The sequence below is a fragment of the Ailuropoda melanoleuca genome, chromosome 16 (genome assembly GCF_002007445.2).
Source record: "Ailuropoda melanoleuca isolate Jingjing chromosome 16, ASM200744v2, whole genome shotgun sequence".
In the NCBI taxonomy this organism is placed as follows: Eukaryota; Metazoa; Chordata; class Mammalia; order Carnivora; family Ursidae; genus Ailuropoda; species Ailuropoda melanoleuca.
The window spans coordinates 1,609,920-1,632,751 of NC_048233.1; the positions used below are offsets into that span (position 1 = coordinate 1,609,920).

At 50.1% G+C, this 22,832-nt stretch overlaps 1 protein-coding gene across 1 annotated transcript in view; it reads right to left on the reverse strand.

Moving 5' to 3' along the window:
* The window catches only part of CACNA1C (calcium voltage-gated channel subunit alpha1 C), a 665,077-nt gene that overhangs the window by 588,911 nt on the left and 53,334 nt on the right, over window positions 1-22,832 (reverse strand). The window contains exons 2-3 of the mRNA XM_019793444.2: window positions 19,630-19,951; window positions 14,939-15,044 (exon numbers count right to left, since the gene is read on the reverse strand). Of these exons, the coding sequence (XP_019649003.2) occupies window positions 14,939-15,044; window positions 19,630-19,951 (428 nt within the window). The remainder of the gene's footprint in view (window positions 1-14,938; window positions 15,045-19,629; window positions 19,952-22,832) is intronic.

The following is a 22,832-nucleotide window of genomic DNA, read 5'->3' on the forward strand; positions in this document are numbered from 1 at the left end:
TCAGACCTCCAATTCTGACTGCGTTTTCCCTTCCGTGGGGACTCACATCTGAGACCAGTAGGCCAAAGAGGCAAGAGAGGAAGGGGAGGAGCACATCTGGAGCTGTGGAACTGAGCTAAGATCTCGGTCCCTGGAGGCAGAACGGACGAAGCTGCCGTCTGTCAGGCAGCACTGCTGTAACAAGGGCAGGAGGAGCTCACCCTGCGAGCACCCACACCCACACGGAGGCACACCTCTCCCTGCGAGCAATGCCTGCAACAGACTAGCCAGGTACTCAGCAGACACACGTGAAGCTCCTATGATATTCAGGGACCGTGCTGGAGACCATACGGATGCGGTCCCTGCTCACCACAGCCTACTGTTGGTGAGGGTTGTGGGTTGCATTGTGTCCCCTGGTACCTGCGAACAATACTCTATTTGGAAATAGTCTTTGCGGTCAGAATCAAGTTAAGACAAGTTTATATGGGGGGGGGTGGCTAATCCAATGACTGGTGCCCTACTAATAGGAGGGAAATCTGGACACAGAGAGACAGATACCCAGAGGAGAAGGCCACAGGAGGATGGAGACAGAGACTGGAGCGAGATGTCTAGAAGCCAACAAACAGTGAGTATTAGGAGGAACACCAGGACCTAGGGCAGAGGCATGCTACAGATTCCCCCTCCTAGGGCCCAGGGGGAACCCACGCTGCTGACGCCTTGAGTACGCGCTTCTGGCCTCCTGAACTGTGAGAGAGCCACCAAATTAGTGGTCATTTGTTACTGCAGTCCTATACACGGAACACTGTGAGATCCACATACAAACACACAGGAGATCAACGGTGCTTAGCTAAGAGACACCACTATCCCCCCTTACCTGCAGGGATGCGTTCCAAGACTCCCAGTGGGTACCTGAAAGCGAGGCTGGTACCAAACCCCACATATACTATGTTTTTACCTAGACATACATACATACCCACAATGAAGTTTAATTTACAAATGAGGCACATGAGAGATTAACAACAATAACTAATAATAAAATGGAACGATTATAATAACATACCATAATAAGTTACGTGAGTGTGGTCTGTCTCCCTCAGAATATCTTACTGTCCTGTACTCACCCTTCTTGTGATGACATGAGATGATGAAATGCCTGCGTGACGACATGCAGGGAGGTGAGTGGCGCAGGCACGTGACACAGCGCGAGGCTACTCCTGACATCCGGAGGCTACGTTAGGAGAATTATCTGCTTCTGACCTCAGCTGACTGCAGGTAACTGAAACCATGGAAGGCGACACCACACACAAGGGGGCTACTGTTTCTAGAAAATGCTATGGAACCACGAAAGGGAAGAGAAAGCTTCCTGCAAGGAGGGACTTCTAAGCCTGAGGATTCGTACCAGTCAACCAGAGGAACAAATACATAAAGTCACTTTCCAGGCATCAGTGAAGGCTTCCGGGCAGTGGCACCTGGGCTGAGATACCCAGGACCAGTCGCAGTTAGCCAGGCAAAGCGGACAAAGCAGTATTTCCAGACCAACAGCGTGAGCAGAAGCCCCTCAGCGAAGGGGCAGAGACTCGTTCAAGCCCAGCAACGGCGGGGTGTGAGTATGGGGAAAAAGTGAAGGTTTTCTATCACCACATGACAAATGGCCACAAACTTAGTGGCTTGAGACAAACCCGTTTGCGAGCTCACTGTGCTGTAGATTGGACACAGAGGGGTCAGGTTGTCTGCTCAGGATGAAATTGGGGCCGTGAAATGACAGGGGAGTCCTCACAGTGTTAGCAGAGTTCTGTTCTTTGCTGGCTGTCAGCCCAGGTGGCTCTCAACTCCTAGAGGTCATGCTCAGGTCCTTGCTACAGGGCCCCTCCTTCTTGAAAACCAGCAATAGAGAATATCTCACACATTGAATCCCCCTGTACTTTGAATCTTTGCACCAAGAAGGACCCCATCACTTTTAAGCGGTCACCTGACTAGGTCAGACCTCCGCCCTTCCATTTGTCCCCCTTTCTCAAAGCTGCTATGTGGGATACCAAATCCCATCACAGACATGCTGTCCTGTCCTCTAAACAGGACAGCCCCACTATCAAGAGGAAAGGACCGATGGTGAAAGGGTGCAGGGCCTTGGGGGTCATCTCAGAGTTGACCACCAAATAGCTAGCAAGGTAGGCCAATGTCATCCTACAGACCAAGACTACACACGTCCCTGCACTTTTCCCTCTGGAACCTACATCTGCCTGTATTCCTCCTCCGACCCTGTCCAGCTGCCACAATTCAAACTCAACTGTGTTTTGAATGGTGAACATAGCCCAACTCTCAGGAGTACTATCCAGCCTCTGCTGTCTGCCTCCCCCCACACAACCAGAATGCAGCCGCAAGCATGGGCTGCTCTGAGGTCTGTGCTCCCCAAGTCTGTGAAGGCCGAACCTGGTCACGAGTCCCACGGCACTGTGCTCCAATCACCAGAAGACCTGATTCCGTCCACGAGGTTCCCTTCTGGACATCCTTCCTTATTCTCAATGTCTAACCCTGTTCCAAAGGACTCGAAGGTGCTAGAGAGAGAGCCCTTCCCAGGGCAGGTTGCCGTGTGTCCTAGAGCACAGAGACAGAAACTCCCGTGTTTTCATGTCTCTTCTGCTCTGAACTTGAGGAAGGCTTTCCAAGTTGCAGGACGGTGCTGAGGAACTACTCGTCCCCTACACTCAGCCATGCCCGAGTTGAACGAGCCCCCAAGGAGCAAACAAGACGAGCACGGCATGAGCCTCCCAGCAAGGGGCTCCCTGTGCATGGGCATGATGTTCCAGGCCCAGTCGAGGATCGGATGGCTGTCCCCTCGCCTGGCTTTCCCAGGCTCCAGCAGCCCAGCCGCACTCTCAGCAGCAAGCAGGTTATGGCCACACCGCACACCATCCATCTTGGAAAGGTCAGGAACTAAATTTGGAACTTGGCTTTTAGTTCTTTTGCATCTCTAAGTTATCTTGAGAGGAGGCTAAAGGAAAAGGTTCACAGAGGAACATGCCAGAAAAGAAGTATATATATCAAGAGACCAAATATATGTGTCTCGTTTTAATAACCGTTACTGTGATAATGCAGCGACGTCTATATGGCACTTTGCATGTTCCAGAGCATTTACGTGCATCCTCTCATTTGAGCCCTGCTGTGACTGTGTGAGGGATGGCCTATTACCTTTTCCACCCCCAAGAAATCTAAAGGCTAGGGAATAAAATGACATGGCCATGCCACTAGTTGGCGGCCAAGCTGGAGCTGGAACCCAGGACAGTGACTGCAGCCCGGCACTCTCTCACTGCCGTCACACAAGCCGTGGTCTAGGCCACAGCTTCACAGTGTTTTCCCACCTCCCGCAGGTCCCCGAGGGCTCTGGCGTACCCCAGGAAGCCACCCACCGTGAAAGGCATGGGGCTCGCACCTGGGGCTGGGTGCTCTTGAGGTCCCCCACACCTGCCTAGACCACGCTGACCATGACCCCAAGAGAGCCCCTCGTTCAAATGTGGGGCCTCTCTGGCTCTCGGGAACTGCTTCCCATGACTCAGTCCCCCAGAAGGCTCATTCGGGATTTGTAGCTCGTCTCGGGAAGTCAGGATGATTCCGGGTCCCCCACTCCAACCAGAGGTTCTCATCTATTTAGGAGACCTGAAGGTCGATTTGGTTAAGGATGCCAGTTCATGTGAGTCACGGGTCCCTGAAAGAACGCGGGTCTCAAAGCCAAGTCTTCTGCTCAGCCCACAGGGGATATAAACGTGCGTCTTCCTCACCCACCTCCCACACTTACCAGAGGGCACCGCCGAGGGGCTGTGTGACATGCCCCTAAGACTTTCACAGACACAACACAGCCTCTGAGGGGCTTATTCCCTACATCCACTGTCCCTCCATTGTCCCTAAACAGATCATCACATATGTTACACATCACATCTGTGTGCTAGGTGAGCCCCCGGTAATTAAAGGACCCTACTGTAGACAAAATACCCCTCCTCTTAGACACTGTAAGAAAGCCGCAGAGCACAGCAGTTACGGGCCTGGACTGAGGACCCACACTCCTGGGGCAGGTGAGTTCATTTCTCTGTGCTCCATTTCCCTGATCCGGAAAATGAGATGATTATAATAACAAGAGAGGTCTCACGGAGTTGCTGAGGACTGAGTTAACAGTGGGACGCACTTCGAGCTGGGGCAGCACTGTGGGGGTGGGCCACCTGAGTGTGGATGGGGCTGCTGGTACCACTGCTTGTTGAAAGGCACTAATCCAACACCTTCAATCATACAGAAATCAGTAAGAACAAAGGGAATAAATCCATTTTCTAAAATGCACACATCAAAGGTAATGCACCTTATTCATAAACGAGCCTCCTCAATCAGGACCGACTTACTCTCACTTTGCACATAGCTATGACGGCTCTGGCGGTCTGGTGTCTACACTCCCAGGAGGGGAAACAGCAAGTTAAAAGCGCTGGTCCTGGAGCAGGAGATACCCCAACAGGGACGGTGTACGAAAATGATGCCCAAAGACACTCGCAAGTCACAGTGTTCTGGGCCACCTCGACTTTCCTTCACTCTCTCGATGGCTTTATGGATTTACAGGAATTTATATATTGAATATTCCCAATGACTGTGCAGTCCCAGAAAAAGCATGATGTTGAGAATTCTTTTTTTAAAGATCCAGGGATCTGTATTTTACATTCTAGAAAGACTTTCTTCAAATATACTTACATTAAAAGGAGCATGGTACTTGAAAGGGGTTCTATTACCCAGAGTGTGAACACATATGGAACATTTTCCCCAAAAAAAGAATGCAGATGGATAAAAATGGAGCAAGAGGTGTCACCATACTTAGACTTCAAAGCATCATTTCCTCTCACCCCATCCGCTGGCAAATGCAGAGCGGACAATGCCTTCTCCTCTGAAATATTTAGTGAGGAAACGCTGAGTCAAACAATTGCCCCAGGCACCCGAGGGTTTAGGACGATTACAAGAAGCACAACGTGATCGTGATCGGGGGGGGGGGGGGGGGGGTGCTGTCCCCTGGGAAATGCCAGGTCCCTGAGGCGGGATCACGGTGGGCCTTGCTGGCCTCCCTGCTGCGCTGGCCTTGCAGCATGTCCTATCCTGCTCCCAGCTTGCTCCCTTCCCCTGCGGGTCTTCTCCTGTGTGTGGTATCAAACCACTGCGTTACTTGAGCACAGCACTCCCCACGGTGTGTTCCAAGGAAGACCATTCCTCAAGCTGTCTTGTGGTGGGAAGGTTTGAGGAGGTCCAGGGAGCCCGGGGGCACCTTAACATACAGCGAGGCCACTGTAGCATGATGGCTGAGAACACACTGCTGGAGCTAACTGCCTCTGTCTACACAGCAGTACCTTCACTTTGCTATGTTTCCCAGTGCAAATCACTTCAATTCTTTGAGCTCCGGTGTCCTCCTCTGTTAAATGGGATCATAACAGTATCCATCTCATAGGGTTATTATGATGCTTAAATGCATTAATATACTCAAAGCACTAAATAGTGTTATTATCGTGTTAAAGACTCCAAGGAGTCTTAGAATAAATTAATTTTGGTTGCCTCAGGCTTACCAAATTTATTTTGCAACAGAACCAAGTTCATTGGTTTTTTTAAATACCTGTTAATACCGCTGCAGAGGGTTCAATCTTTGAAACATTCTGTACCTCCTTCTATGCTCACAGCAACCCTACACACTCCAGAGAACAGAGCGAAGAGCCCAAGCGATGGTCCCGTATAGTCCTGAGTTCGAATTACGACCCTGCCACTCACTCACCAAGTCACTCTACTTCTGCGAGACACCATGTCCTCACCTAAAATAAAGGGATACATCCTGGCAGGGGCCATTCATTCACTCCTCAAATATTTATCAAGAGCCTGACATGCACCAGTTATGGCTCAAGGCCCTGGAGATAGAGCAGCAAACAAAAGGGATGAATTCTCCACCCTCAAGGAAAGAAGTAAATAGATATTGTAATTTATTGCTGTGGGGATTAGGAAGAGTGTTTGCAAAGCTCAGGCACCTGCTGGTCACTGAATAAAGGCAATTATTATGACGAAGCAGGTCTGATTACCCCCACCAGCCTCCAGAGACACAAGCAGGAAGGTTAAGTGACTGACCTAAGGCCACACCACTCAGGTCTCTCTTCCTAGGTCAGCGCCCGCAGCCCCAGCTCCAGAATAGCTTTTCAGACATACCTACACCCACGTCCCGCTCAGACCAGATCAATCAGAACCTCAGAGGGGAGAACTCACTCAGTGAACACGGCATCCTGCTAATTCTCTCACCTATTAATACTATGCAAAAGTCTACCTTAATCCAGCATCTTATTTTTTTAAAGGTGCAGATGAATAGCATAAGAAGCATATGTTGGTTGAACACAGAGAAATGTTACTAATAACAGGAGCTAATGTTTAATAAAAGAATCACTGCTCCCAGGTTTCCTCAAACATCTGTTACGTTTATTCATTCACACAAGAAGCATTTCGTTATGATCATCTGTATGCTTTATTCTGTAGAATGTATGTGCTTTCTATAAAAATTGCTACTTAAAAAAACTAAATTAAAAAAAATAAAGACAGACTCGGCGCTGCCGCCTCTCCGAGCCCCGTACCCCCTTCACCACACGGCACAGAAAAGGTCCGCACGTGATGCAGTAGCTATGTGGCTTGTTACCTGCGATTAGCTATTACTGTATTTTATAACCCTGGTATTTCTGCCGAGTGTGTGCGTCCGCTGCTAAGACAACACATACGAGGTAACAACAATAAATCACGTTTTGTTGATGCGTGAAAGCCCACAAAGACTTCTCACTCCTAGACAAGCCTGAGGATGAAAGAAATCACAGCTCACTGCAGGGAGATGAGGGGCCCCCAAACTGGCATTTTTATTCACTTCTCAAATAGAAGCTCTGACTTGGGTCTCTTCGCACCCGGTGGGCAGGCCTTGGACTCGTCTCAGAACTGTAGTGACCTAAGCAGGACCCTATGGAGTGTCTTCAGCCCCGCCTGCTTGGGGATGGGGGAATCTCAACTTCAGAGTGCTCGACACACCTTGGCTCCCTGAGCTGGACTGGGAAGGGGCAGACACAGGCTTGCTCCAGGCACAAAACACCTGGGGGGTTGAGGGGTGGAGTCCCCCTTCAGGGCTCATCGCTCCCCATGAATGTGTCCCTGCTTTGCTCCCCGTGCAGTCCGACAATGAGGGTGAGGCACGTGGACATGTGTCACTCAGCCACATTAGAGTTGCTAGAAAAAGGGCATCTTAGTGTCCTCTCTTACCATTCTGAAGTAAAAGCTAGCCTCAGTGCCACTGATCCTGACCTACCCCAAGGAACCAGATGGAGGGGATGGCTTTCAGCCTCTGGTTCTAAAGGACAACACACATTTTCTGCGGCAGGCGTTGTTCTAAGCATTTCTCATACATTAACTCATTTAACCCTCACGGCCAGCCTAGGACGCCAACTCTCATCACTGCCTCGACTTTACAGCATGAAAGAGGAAAATCTGGCATCCCAGCCCTCTTCCTAACATAACTCAAGAGCTTCTGACAAACCCATGACCCTGAGCTCTCTCCAGTCCCTCCCGGAGAGGCAAGCAAGCCCAGCCCCAAAACAACTCCTTTTCTGGCCTCTCTGCCTCCGACGAGAGCCTGGCTCTTGCTCCAGAAAGTACACAGTGTTGTTCTTTGCACAAGGTCAAATGCCAAATATATTCTCTTCATATTTCAACCCAAGCCAAGTCTTTGCGGACTTCAGAGTTTGGGAGACCTGGGAGTTTTCCACACACAAGGAGTTTGCCCTGCTCCCAGAGGCTGTTCGACAGACGCCCTACATACAGTGTTCCTCCCAGGTGATGGCTGTCCACGGGACTGGCTTACGGCTGCTGTAGCGTAAATGACGTGCTGCATAGCGGGGGCACTGCCGGTCACAAGCCTGGGCACAATACACAGAGAAGGCTCGCATCACAGGCCAGTTCAGTTTCATTATGCTTCACTCACAGGAGGAAAAGATAACAAAGATGACGGATTTTGGTGCAAAAGTATATGTTAGGTGGAGCATAAAACAGATTTTTCTTCAAATAATGAGAGAAAGTTCCAAAAACAAAAAATTCTATATCAGAATACTTTTCATCTCTCGGAAGGAGAAGAAAGCAAAGTGCTAGAAAAATGAATGGGGTTATCTTAAGGAGGCAGGAGAAAGGAGAGGGTGATGGAGAACGCACAGACGCTGACAACTCCGCAAGGGAAGGCGCAGAGCAGGAGCAGGCGCCGATGCGCGCTTGCCAGTGTGTGTGAACGGAAGACTCTGCTAATTCTGTGACAGCGTGAGCGCGCTTCGTTAAACAGTCTGTGCTGGGCCCAACAGAGTGGGAAACCTCTCGGCAGCCGACGTGGCCCAGAGAGAGCTGTGGGTGGGCAGTGGCAGACTGCGGAGGGCGAGCCGAGGGAGGGTCCACTCTATAATGACGAGCCCAGAGTCACTGTCCTCAGAGAGCAGTCCCCGGTCCCCTGCATCAGTGCCCGGGGCAGCCACAGACAACGAGACTCCCGGGGCCCCCTCCAGACACGGAATGGGGGATCCCGGGGGCAGGACCTGGGAGTCTGCATTCTAACCAGCTCTCCATAGCATTGTTACCCACCGAGGTCTAACAACCACTGCTGTTGCCATCGTCCCTCCTCTGCTGTTTCTGAGAGCAGGGCTCTGAAATAGCACTTCTTATTTAAAAGATGGGACCACGCCATGAAAGTAATGGGAGAATTCTCAAGCTTTTATTTAGGGGTACCTAAGTGATTGGGGGACCATGTTCTGGCGTGACAATGAAGCTCAACGAACAGTGGTTATGTGTCTACCATCTCAGGGCCTCAGTGAGACCACACATGTGGACCGACGTCCTCTCCTCCTGTGCTGGGCCCTGAGCTCGGCCTCCCCCACGAGCAGGCCAGTCCTCCTGGGACCCCTGGGCTGCCAGAGAGACAAGTCTGAGCTAGCAACCGGTCTCTCTTTTACATTTGTGAACATTCTGACCTTTGCTCCTAAGGCTCTACTCCTTCCAGTTTCCCTCCTAACCTCTCAGCCCAAAACTTTGTCACGCCCTCTGTGGCTCCTCTCCCTCTGTCTGCCCCTCGATTGCATCCAAGGACACCAGCTCCTCTTGCCATCCACCCTGCCGGTGCTCCAAGCCGGGGCCATGGCTTCTCCTTCCATCTATCCTCTCCCTCCTCCCTCTTTAGCACCAACTGCCTCCTGAGACGCTAGCCCGTATCTACTGCCTATTGGATGTCTCCATCTGCACGTTCCATGGGCTTCTCACTAACAAAGCTCAAATTATTCCCCTCAGTGCTCTCCCCTTAAATGTGACCTTTCTCCTGACTAATGGCACATCACCATCCTGGGAGCCAGTCTCTGCTTCATCTACAATATCCAACTGGTCACAAGTCCAGGGAAGTTTACCTCCTAAATCCATCACCCTCCTCCCTATCCCTGTTGTCATGATCATCCAGACTTCTGCAGTTTTTTTTCTTCTTCACAGTGAGGCCTCCATCCAAGCCATCTTCCTTATGCTGCAATAGCACACTTTCCCAAATATACTCCCAGCCCCAGCCCCCTCCTGCTCTTAAGATCTTCAGGATCTTCTCATTGCCTGCAGTTAAGTTCAACTGCTGGCATGGGCCAGGAAGCCCCCCATTACCTGGCTCTTCTCATTCACTTGAAACTCTAGTCATAAAGGGCACAAGCACAGGGCCTTTGCACATGTGTACACCTCAACCTGAAATGACTCTTTTGGCCTGGAAATCACCTCTTATTGGGAGATGTGACTCAAATATGTCCTCCCATGTGAAGACTTCCCTTATTCCCTTCCCAAGAGCAAAATGAATCTGTGCTTCCTCCCTGACACCCCGGCCCCTTATAAGACCTTTCACTATTTGCAAACGTCTGTACATGTTTATCTTTTCTGTCTGCTTCTTGAAAAATCCCAAACACTGTGCCTGGCTCTTGGCATGGATGTTTGTCAAATGACTTAAGGAGCATAAGATAGACCCATGGAAGGAGATACCAAAGGTAGAATACAAGGCAAGAGGCTACTGCAAGAGTCCAGGCAAAAGGCCATGATGGCCTGGGCTGGGATGCTATCAATGGCAAGATGGTAACAATGCCACCTACCCCCAACACGGAGCCCTCACCATGGTGCGCTTCTAAGAGCCTTAAACATCCTGTCTCATTAATCCTCACAGCAACTCATGAGGTAGATATTTCCATTTTACAGACAAAGAAGTGAAGGCACAGAAAGTTTACAGAAATGACTTTGGAAATAGAAAGGAAGCTAAATGTGATATACCACCAACAACAGACCATATCAGAATCTGCTCGGATGAGCACGGCGAGGGGCAGAAGATGTTCAAGATCACTGTACGACATCAAGGTTCGCAGAGCCAGTGACTGGGCTTAAGGCAAAGGTCAGACGCAATGTTCCTGTGTGGTTTCTTTTGCTTTCTTTTTTGGAGAAAAAGAGTTGAGTGAGGAAAGAGAAGTTGAGTCCTCTGTGGGCTTGTCTGTTTGAGGTGCCTACAAGACATCCTGGCACCTATCACTGTGGGCCAGGACCACACTGGGTGCTTCCTGACGGCCGCCGGCCCCGCTCCACCCCAGAAGCCTGTGACGGAGCCTTACTTCCATCTACCAGGCCAGGGATTGGAGCTTCCAAAAGATGAAACAACTCCACAGGATGATCCAGATTAAGATAGAAAGTGGTAAGACCAAGGCATGAACCCACATCAGTCTAGCCCAAAATTTAGCTCTATCCAAAAAGCCAGTAGTTCCCAAACTTAACTGACCCTTAGACCCCCAGCTCCAGCCCATGAGGAGTTTTTCAAATGCATATTCCCAGGCCATGCCCCAGAACTACTAAATCTGAATCAGATCTACCAACGCATTGGCATCTTTCCATTGAAGCTATCCAAGTGGTTATAACAATCAAGGCAGTCTCAGGAGTCACTGCACTAGTCCACGGGCCTCTCTAATGTCGGAAATACTAGTCCAGGCCTTAGGAAAGAGCTCAGAGGTGAACACATTAGTCTAGAAACAACTTACCTAGAAAGGGAACATGAAATTGTGGCAGTAGCTGAGCTCACCAAGAGACCACAACTAGAGAAAATAAAAAGACCAGGACAGGAACCTGGTCAAAGGTCCCGTAGAAGCAAGACAAGAAGCTAGGAGAAGCAGGAAGAAAATGGTAAGAGATAGGAGGGGACTTAATAGTAACTCTGCCCCAAAGCCAATGGTCAAAAGAGTTCTGCAGAGAAGCATCTCACAACATAGATGCTGCAGAGAGAAAGAGGGAAGAGGAGGGCCCAAATCACAAGGCTCATATTGGTTACAACCAGGGAGCAGAATGATAGCCTGGCCTGTAAGCCAACGTGGGTTTGGCTTGGTTAGTTGTTTCAGACCCCTGGGCTACCATGCTCCCTCCCTTTAGGTCAGTGGTCTTTGCTGTCCCAGGGAAGGTATGACACAGTGGAATGCAGAGAACAGGAGTCACACCATGGCTTCAGAGTTCGAGGAGTGTAAGCTAGGGCTCTGAAGACAGTCTGGATGGCCACAGGAGGATTCTTCTTTTTTTTTTTTATAATTTTTATTTTGTTATATTAGTCACCATACAGTACATCCCCAGTTTTTGATGCAATGTTCCATGATTCATTATTTGCATATAACACCCCACAGGAGGATTCTGCTGGGCCACCTTGCTCCAAACAAAGATCCCAAGATGGCGAACCTGGGAGCATCAGCCAGGAAACAAAAATGAGTGAGACCCTGGGGTATGTCCCTAAAAGGGGGCCCGTGAATTCTTCACCATGTCCCCATTCCCACAGCCCCAGCATGGCCAGAAGAGGTCCAGAGCTGCAGATCAAGAGACCCCGTGCGGGAACAAAAGACCACACTGCCTGCGTGGGTCAAAGACCAAGGCCCTTCCAGGAGGGACAAGGCCAGTTCAACAGTGTGGATCAACTGCACCAAGAGCAGCATGTCCTCTTGGCTCTGCAATGCAGTGGCCCTGAGCTACAACTCCAGAGAAGGGGCTAAGAGTCCTGAAATTACAGAGGTGAGGTCTATGGTTCCCGCCAATGGGACGTGCCAATCAGACAGCACGTTCAGTGATAGGAAAGCAAGAACAAGTTGCATTTCTTTCCCTCCTGAGTTTGCCAACTGAGATCCATGTCTTTCACTTTCTAGAGATGGGGATGGAACACAGAGAGCATGGAGCTGAAGAGAGAGCAAAAACAAACTGGCAGAAGTGACAACTTCAGACTCTTCCCGAAAAAACATTTCAAAATTAAAATTTAAAAATTACATATATATTAAGGGAATTTCAAGGATAGAGCAGAATTAGGGAAGAATGTGCCTATGTGTTCGCCTGTGTCCATCTATGTGTGCATGCATGTGTTTCTGTGTATCTGTGTGTATGTGTATGCTTGTGTATGTGTCTGTATGTCTCTGTCTCTGTGTGTCTATGTCTATGTGTGTCTGTGTTTGTGTGTGTATACGTCTATATGTCTGTCTGTGTATATTTCTATGTGTGTATCTGCATATGTGTGTCTCTGTATGTGTCTATGTCTGTATCTGTGTGTACATATGTCTGTGTGTGTCTGTGCATATTTCTATGTGTGTACCTGCATGTATGTGTCTCTGTATGGGTCTGTTTCTGTGTGTATATGTCTGTGTGTCTATCTGCGTCTGTGTGTGTATATGTCTGTGTGTGTGTGTCAGTGTGTGCATGTACCTGTGTCTGCTTGTGTGTCTGGGTGTCTGTGCGTGTGTTTGGACTGGGGATAAAGGAAACGTGAGCACGATTCCTTCACTTACTAAGTCACTGGCCAACTGTGGCTTTAAAGAGGTGGGAACTGCTCTAGCAACTAGAAGCCCCTTTTCAACCTCGCACACTCTGTTCCACACCCCCCAAATTCCTAGTGTAATGTTACGACAAAGTTCACTGGCTGTCCCCATCACCTGTCTCTCTCCACCCATGTAACCTCCCCCCTCATTTGAAAGGAATAAAGAGCAACAAGCAGCTGACATTGGGAGGTCTTGTGAGGCCCGGGCTAGCATGCTGGTGTTATTCTTTTTAAAAAATACAGCTTTATTGAGGTATAATTTACATACCATAAAAGTCACCCATTGCTAAGTATATGACTCAATGATTTTTAGTACAGTTACACAGTTGTGCATCCAGCTTCAGAACACCTCCATCGCTCTGCGGTGGGATTTTAAACTGTCCCTCCAGCAGTCTCTGCACCCAGCAAGCTCTGGAGTAGGTCCAACACCACCCCTCATCGCCCCGCCAGCCCCACCGCCCCGCCAGCCCCACCGCCCCCACCAAGTGCGGGCTTCACAGACCCAGACTGCAGCCAGACCAGGCTCCCCTCTCTGTGCAGTGCCCCCCAACCCCTGTGCTGCTGCTAACCCCCCAGGGAGCTGGCCCCGAGGGGCTGGGGCAAGAATAAACGCAAACTCTCTAACCACTTCCCCACTGCTTTTGCCTGGAGTCCACCCAAAGCCTCACCGTCTTCAGAGTAAGACAAGATTCTTTTTTTTTAAGTTGCAGATCAAGTGTGAAGCTGTGGGGGTTTCAGGAGGCCCCGTGCTGGGGGAGGGAGGTAGATACACAGAGAAGGGTAGCCAGTGGAAGACGCTCCTGCTTTTCCAGGGGCCATTTGGGAGACACTTATGCTTGTATTTATTCTGACACAGTAAAGATTTCTTGCCTGTTAAGAGACAAGGTCATGCCTCAGAAGGCCGCACGTACTGCAGCTAACGCTCTCCCTGCCGGCTCTGGCCGTGTCATCCCTCGGAGCTCCCGGGCCAGGTCTGGAACCTGTCCCCGGCACGCGGCCGAGCCAAGCCCTAAGACACAGCAGCCCAGTGCGCACCACAACACCTTACCCAATGTGGAGCTTGGCCTAATCGTCCCAACTGGGGAACATGGCAGAGAAGTTTAAAATGTGCCTCAGTTTCAGTGGCTGAAGGGGCTGAAAAGGTCGAAGATGAAAAAGCCAAAGAATGACAGCCATGAAACCATCAGCAGCCAGCCACCAGGGAAAGGAGAATTGGGTAACCCTCCTGCTTCTTTCCGAAACGATCTCATCAGACAGTCCAATCTCGCTAATTAGAGGAAGGTGCTGACGACAGGGAAAGATGCGTTTGGTGGGAATCACATGAAAAGTGATGGTGTCTCTGTGGGGGAGGGGGAGAGAGACAGGATTTTCCTATGGCCTGTGGCAGAGGCATCCCGGGCTGCCCTGATTATGCCAAGTGCATTCCAGAGCTCTTTTCCTCCCATGCCTAGACGGCGCAAAGGCCTCTGTAATGACTTCACGCTCAGCCAAAAGTAAACACACTCCGCGCTTTTTCCATGGACAAATTCTAACCCCGAATTGCCAGCACTGGCTTCCCAACAATCCAAATGGAAAGCCGCCTTTCCCAAGAAAATAAAACCTTTTCAACTAAATAATGCATCTTGGCTGCAAAAGGAAACTTTCCTAAAAGCTTCCTAGAAATTGTTTCTCGTGCAGTGAGACTACAGATCACCTGAGCAAACCTGACCAACGGGACACAGTCACTTAAAATAAATACAAAAATCGTCCAAGAATAAAAGCTCCCGCAAACACCTGCACTTGCAACTTATGCAGCACATTTCATAACCCTCAACATACACACACACAGGCACACACACAGCTCACCACCACCTAATTGGAATATTCTTTCTGAAAACAGGCTGTGATAAGACAGGTGCTGATTTGAATAAAGAGCAACAGCACTTGAGATCTGAGCTCGGCAGCACTTCTGCGCGTGTCAAACGCACATCTCGCTTCTCCCCGCACTCCCCCTTGAATCCGTGTGATCTGAGCGGGTCCTCCAGCGACGGAGAAAAGCAGAGAGCAACGGGATGGTGGACTTACCAGGTTGGAATTGGTGGCGTTGGAGTCGTCTTCTGGAAAGGGAATATAGATCGCTAAGGCCACACAATTGGCAAAAATAGTCAGTAAAATAATTATTTCAAATGGTCTGAGGAAGGGAGTTAAGGAAGTCAATGCAGCTGAAAGCACAAGTGAAACAAACATACATATATATATTTTTAAATGAATCAAAGATTCATAAGAATTTTGTTTAAACAGTACATTCCAAGCCCCTTGTATTCTGAAAAGAAACATATGCCTTTTTAAGTGCTTCTAATGGGTCCCCGCCAAAATTTTTCCTAATATGTCAAAAGCAGTGGAGGCCAGTCGCGTGCCAGAGTAAACACAGATTTCTAAAAACTTTTTTCTTCTTCTTTTATTTATTTAGATTGCATTGCACTGCATTTTCCCCCATGTGTGCTCGGGGTTGCTTCTACAGAGCAGGGCCTGCGGCAGTCAGGACGGGCCGTCCCCCAGACACCCCTGCTCTCGTGATTTCCACGCTGCCACCCAGGGACCTGAGCTGGGGGTGGGAGAGGAGACACAGAATTCAGGCAAACTTGACATCAAGATTTTTCATTGAAATTTGGAGATTTACTTTTGATCTGTTAATCTGAAGTTTAGAGTGGTTATTGTTTTTCTCTTCTACTTTATTTCCTAACACCTTCCACAGAACCTGATGACAGCTGGGGGCCCTGGACCCTCAAGAGCGCCACGTGTGCTGTGCCTTTAGGGCGGGGCAACCATCTTCCTCCAAGGCACAGCTCCATGTGGGATACCTTAACCTTCTTCAGTCTGTGAAGGCCCTGCCTTCAGTGGGCAAGGCCTATGTTCTAGGTCTTCCTGACTTCCATTATTGTGTGCTGGGATCGAGAGGGAGAAGCCAAGTTCACTCACCAGTAGCAGTGCCCTCAGTGAGGCTCTTGTGCCCAGATTTCTTTATCAAAATACCAGGCAGAACAGAGTCTCCAGAGAAAAGGCAGTTAATATGATCATGGTCCTTCCACCCTGCACCTACAACTGAAGCTTCAGGGGAAGGCCAGTTTATGCTCTTCGGGCCCCATCTTCCCCTGGTTCCCCAACACTGCCATGTTTCCAGCCTCGTCCATGGAGCCTAACAAGATGAGGAAGGGAAATAGGATAGAAATTCCTGGAAGAATGGGCCAAATTCCTCTCCCAGGAAAACCTGTACTGACCAAGTTAATGAATTGAAGCAGGGAGAGAGACCTTAGAGATCATCTCTCCCAAACCTCTGAGGCCCAGAGAGCCTGAGAAACTTTCCCAAGACCTCAACGGCAGGTACTTCCCAGTCAGGACTAGAACCCAAATTTCCTGAGGGCAGAGTCCAGTGTTCATTCCCCTGCCGTGAATGGCCTTGGACTGTGTTAACAGGGCAACACTGGGCCTGGAAGGCATCTTAGTCAAGGTTTTAGCCGGTGTGCTGGTCATGGATCCCCCTCAGCCCCACAGGTGTGGCCGAGGGTCCATTTACCAGCACACCTCATGAAGGTTGTCATTTTCTCTGTGTGCCTTGATATCAAGACAATGACATGCAGTCTAACCCTCAACTTGACACATATAACCTCTCCCAGCTCCCAAGCTGACAAGTAGGAGGGCCAGGTCCAGAACCAGACCTACTGACTCATCTCCTCCGATACGCTGCGCTGCCCCTTGAGTTGGCCAAGGCACCAGTGATGACACTGGCGGTGGTGATGATGACAGTGACAGCAGCAGGCAGGACAGTGGCTGACACCGCGCGCCTACTCTGTGGTGGGCTCTGCTCTGCCTGCTCCACGCAAACCCCCGAAGCAAGCGTGCAGTGACCATTCCCATTTCTAACTGAGGACACAGCAAGGTGAAATGCTAACTTGCCCAACGTCACACAGCTTGTGGTAGGATGGGATTCAAACCCAGGAAGTCTGGTTCCAAAGTCAGAGTTTGTAAGGACTATTTACTCTACACTGATCTCTACCCAAATCTATCCTAAAGTTACCCTAAAGCATTTTTAGAAAGTTCATACTTTAGACCTTCTACCACAAAAACCCTTCCCTCTTAGTCCTTTCCCCACCTGTTTAGGGAAGTCCCATTCAGCCCAGAGCCTGGTCGATTTCATTCCCATCCTCTGACCCTTGTGCCCCCCTACCAAGGCTAGAGCACATCAGTTCAACTGAGTCAGACCTCATGCACCGGTCCTCAAACGTCAACTCGTTCCTTCTACCAAAGTGGGTGATGGCTAAGCTTGGGGTGTTTCTTACACTATCACTTCCACATCCTCCCCCAATCTAGGCTATCCATCCGTCATCTTATGCTAAAAGTCCCTGCCTACTGCTGGAGATGATAATGTATAAAGAAACCAATCAGGCAGATAAGAAAAGTCAGGAGCTGCAAAGTGGAGGAGAAGCCAGGTAAGACCTGGAAACGTACTGTGTCACCCTGTGACAACCATATCATTTTTTAAACTGTCTTTCCTTCTTAATGACAACATCAGATTCCACTCTTTCAAGGAACACTGACAAGAGAGTACACCAGATCATCTCCTGACCCGTCCAGCTACCCTTCCAAGGCAATCTGGGAATGTCATCTGACTAGCACTGCAGAGGCTGAGCCCACTTCCTCTCCTGCAGTGGGGGAGGGCACATTCCCCCAGGTGAGGTGGCTGCAGCACCCCTCTGCCCAACCTGGGGTGCAGTGAGGCGGCTGAGCTCCACAGGTGGCACGGGGTCACGGCCCAGATAACACTGCTGCTGACTAGGTCAACCATCTCTTCACGAGTCCCTGCTTCGGGCCTCCTGTGGCTCTGTGACCAGTTTCCACGGACAGTGCACCAGACACCGCATGATAAAGCCCCTGCTCTTCCACACTCCCCCTTCTGACCTGTGCTGCTAGCTCCCCTCTTCCCTTCCTTTCAGGCTAGTACGTCACCTGGCGCTTCATTCCGCACACAGTGCTGCCTGTCAGGGAGCGGACCGTCCTGGGAGAGGAAAACAGACTTGACAAAGTTAACTTGTACTCACTGAACACGTCCCCTGACGTGTTTTTCTGAGAGTGCTTCCACAGGCACAGACCCCCGCAGCCCTCGCTAATGCTTTGGTTACTCCTTAGAGATGAGGAAACGGAAGCTCTGGAGATTCCGATGACCCGTGACCACTCAGAACACAGGCAGCAATGCCATGATGGGGCATGATTCAGGCCCCAGATCCAGGTCCCTCTGTGTCCCAGTGGGCTGGATGGCATCCCGTGAACACCTACCCTAGCACCTCTCCTCTACACTAGGGGTGCAGGGGAGTGGGACGCGCGTGGACTGGGGACCTAGGGAACCTGGATTTGAAACCCAGCTCTATCAGTTGCAGGCTGTGTGGCCAAGGCAAGATCTTCAGCTTCTCCAAGCCTCAGTGCCTTCCCCTTTGGGGGAGCCTGACCCGCATGGCCCCTAGCTCTTCCACTGCACCGTTCTGATGGAGCAGTTATGACAGCAGCATGCTGGGGCTGCCCAGAGCCGAGCCTCTCACCCGGTCCTCTGGGAATGGGAAGCACGCTTGGCCACTCAGGACAGATGGCCAGCTCTCCAACCACCACTCGGCTTACACTGCCTTTTCTTAAAGTTACTTTTTGAGTTGAGGGGCTCAAACATTTATAGAACTGACATTTCTTGCTAAACAAAAGCTCTTCCCTCCCAAGCCATCTACTTTTGCCTTTCAACCACTACCTACTAAGGCTTTTCAATCTTTCCATGGAAACTCATGAATGACATGGAACCCTCCCATCCTGAGCCCCGGGCAACTTGGTAGCCCTGCCTGAATGAATTCTTGTTATGAAAATGCCCAACACTTAGTACCAGAGTTCTGGTCCTGTCTGTCACTAACCTTATGACCATGTGGGACTCAATGTCATCACTGGGCAAAATCAGGGGTGGACCTACTGATCTTGAAGCTCCTTTCAATTTCCACCACCCCACAATTCCCATGATGTTAAGGGGCCTGTAATTCCACAGTGAGAGCCTGGCCCTTCAAAGCCATTTTCTATGAAGGACCCACTCACTGGGTTCTATGCATACAAAGTGGATCTGTGTTTAAAACTCCAGGCCAGTGCTTTCCACTTTGGCCGCACATGAGAATCACCTGGAGAGCTCTGATATATGCCTGGATGGGGCTCAGGCACCTGTATTTTGTTACAACTTTCCAGGTGATGCCAATGTGCAGCAAAGTTTGAGAACCACTGCACCTAGGCCTTGAACCAAGAACCAGGGTGGGTCACTGATCACCCTCTTGCTCTTCTTGGGCTCCCTCATCCTAGAGAGAGCAGAAGTCGTGAAACTGCACCAGTGCCATGACATGGGAGGCAAAGAAGGCTATGGGGTAGCAGCATGTAACCACTATTCACCCAAAAGAGCAGCGGATCCCAGGACAGGCTCCGTTAGGTGAGATGATATTTCATAACTTCTCAGGATGACTTTCTCAAATGTTGCTCATGGTATGAAAAAAACATATGAAAAAAAGAGACTCTGCTGGTTACTCCAGCAGGTTGCTGGGCCCTACCCCCAGACATGCTGAATCGTCGAGTGTCGGGTAGAACCTTAAACTCTGCATTTACATAGCACCCCAGTGATGAAGATGCAGTGGGTCTGGGAACCAGTGTGGGGCCAGCCCCGCTGGGGCTCCTGGGGCGCCCCACCCAAGCCAGAGCACAAAGGATATTTCCATTCGACGATGCTGATGCACGCCCTCCGGATGGGGTTCTTCAGAGTCAGGCAGAGCAGGGCGCGGGGCGGGCGCGTGGCAGTCGTGCTGCCCTGCTTCTTGGGTTTCCCGTACTGCTGCCGCTTCCGCTGCGTGGAGCTGACCGTGGAGATGGTCGCGTTGCCGGCGCTGCCCATCAGCTTGGCCTGCCGGGCCGCGTCGATGGCCGCCTGCCAGGACAGGGCCGCCCCCGGCGTAGGGATGTGCTCAGGGGCGAGCCCCGCGGCGGCATTGGCATTCATGTTGGCATGAGCTGGGCGCGGACTCCCATAGTTAGAACCTGAAGGGGGAGAGGACAGAGGACGGCAGTTACTAGGGAGAAAACAGGAGAGCTTGGAAAAGGAACCCAGACTTGCAATTTATTTAAAAAATCTTATTTCGAACTATCGCAAGAGCCTGGGAGGTGGTGCATGAAAACATGAGTGTGTGCTGCTGAGAAAAAAGAGTCAGGAAAACTATTCTTGTCCCAGTTTGGCTGTGTGACCTTGGACATGTTGCTCCTCCTCTCCAGTCTCACTGACTCATTTTAGGCGACCAGACATGAGATGTATGCATTACAGGATACATGTGTGGCACATATATGGACTGGGAAACACAGAGCAAGTGAGAAAAGGAGGACACAGAAAACAGTACATATGCAATGTGATATATGTCAATTACATTTACAAGAACACATACAAATAAAGGATATGCATAAAATATAATAGAACAGTTGTTTAAGGAAAGTGAGGAGGAAAAAAGGAAAGTAGGATATGGGGATAAAAGGGAAGAGTGAATGAGTGAATAAATGAATGGAGAGTCATTGCATGAATCAACAATGACAAATGCACAATGAATTGAAGAGTGTAATTCACTCAAGTCTCTGCACCTAAGTTCCAAAAAATAAAAATAGTATACTGAAAGGAAGGCATTGGACCAAAGTTAGGTCACATCCAGGTACCTCAAACCCATCCGGACAATGAGTGTTGGTTGGATAGGAGGGGGTCGGGGACTGTGATGGTTTTACGTAACGTCAGCAAATCCTTTAACGTCCCTCCCATTAAGAAAGAGGATCTATGTCCCTTCCACCTGAAATGGGGTTGGTCTTTGGTGACCGTTTTGACCAACTGAGTACATAAGAAATGACAGTATGTGCCTTTCAAAACAACGCACTGCACGCCCTGAGGGCGCTGTGGGGTGAGGAAGCCCAAGCTAGCTGACATGAAAGCCCACGTGCAAGGAGGTACTCCCAGCCAGCCCCCAGCTGCTCTGCTCACCATCTGACTGCAGCCTCATGCGAGAACCCCAGCCATTCCTGACCCCCAGAAACCGTGGGAGGCAGCCAGGTGCTTGCTACTACAAGCCACTTTGTTTTGGAGTGATTCATTATACAGTATTTGATACCCAGGAAAGGGGGCTGTGTATGGCAGAGACTGACAGGGTGGGGTAGAGGGGCACAGGGAGGAAACCTGCATAGGAACCAGTGAAATTCAGAGTAGAGGCATCCGCACTTCTCTGGTATAAAGGCAACTGGAGCCTTCGAGACTGCCCCTAAGACACTGTGCACACTTGGTGGGCACTCCTCCGTCTCATCAGCTGGATGCCTCACCTAGAATCCTACAAGGTTTACCCAGGATCCACTCAGCCTGAGCCCAGACCTTAATGCCCCAGAACAGATTCATGACCTTGAGACTTGTCACCTGGTCGGGGGACAGCGGGTGAAGAGAAGCAGCAGAGAATGGGGGATAGTGTGGGCAGCGAGCCTAGCGTCTGATGCCATGTCCAGTGCCCAGAGAACCGTGGCTGGAGCAGGGAGACCAGTCGCACGTGTGTCATTTCCAAGGCTCCCCACAAGGACCCTCTGCTCTGCTCAGTGTACATAAGGCTCTTCCAGGGAAGCTGCTGAGCCCAGAACAAACTGCCTTGTGGAGCCCCTTCCCTCTCTTCACTGCAACACACTAGTATGCAGATGAACACTTGGCACCTCTCCCAGCCACCCTTCCCCACTCTTATCTTGGATTGATCCTTCTATGTTTGACCTTCAAGATGACTTTCTGCTCCCAGTGTGACCTGCTAGCTAGACCCTATCACCTCCATCACCAGCCCTGTTGCCCTCCCCCGACCCCACAGGGGATAAGCAATGACCTGGTTTAGCCAGACAGAATGCAGAGACACTCTGTCCTAGAGATGGACCCTAACATCATCAGGCTCCTGATCTAGCCATACCCTGAGCTTTCTGGTCATATTACTTAAGTAACTTAGCTCAGGCTAACTCGAATTGGGCTTCTGTCCTTCGCAACCAAAAAATACCTGACGAATATGCTTGTTCAATGCTACAAAGCTTATACCTGTCTGGGCTGTCATTTCTGCTGAATTCCAAAATCTATGTCCTTTCTGTCATCACACATGTGACAGACAATAAATAAGTTTCTACTCTTATGCCAACCGATTGACATGACTGCCCAAAATGCTGGACCTAAAGGATCCTGAGACTTCTCCGCGTAAGAGAAGTACGTACGTCATGGTAGATTAGTGATGTCTGCCGCGGGGACAAATGGTAGGGAATGGTATCACAGATGCCCTGAACTTACCAGCCCTGTATGATACCAAGATGAGCACATCAGGTCTTCTTCAGTACCAGCTGGCCCACTGCCTTGCTGTCCCCTGACAGTTGCCTCCTGCACTATTGCCATCTGGTCCCTGTAGCATTAGAGCCCCGCCCCCACTCTCCAGGGCCTGGAAAATTGCCTTTTTACTATACTCGATTCATGGCTATATTCTCAACGTGACACCGGCTCCTGTCTCACCGTCTATTCTGTTCACCCTCCCCCCTTCCTCTGCTCCAGCTGCTCCAGGCAGCTGCCACACCCCCGGGGTATTTTACCCACAATGTCAGGATCGTGGAGAACCCAACATTTCCTATGAGAAGCACTCTCTCACATACCTTGCCATTGTCCTCCCTGCACTCACTGTGTGGATCCTAAGCATAAAGCAAGGAAGACCCCGATATGACTGGGGCCTTCACTTTCCTCATAATACCCCAGAGGAAGGAATTAGAAGACAGTATCTGAATTAATAAAGGCACCCGAGGTACCAGAACGACTTCAGTAACCAGCAAGCATTCGCATCTCCATTTAACACATAAGAAAACAAAGAAGCGTATGACTCATTAAAGGTCACAG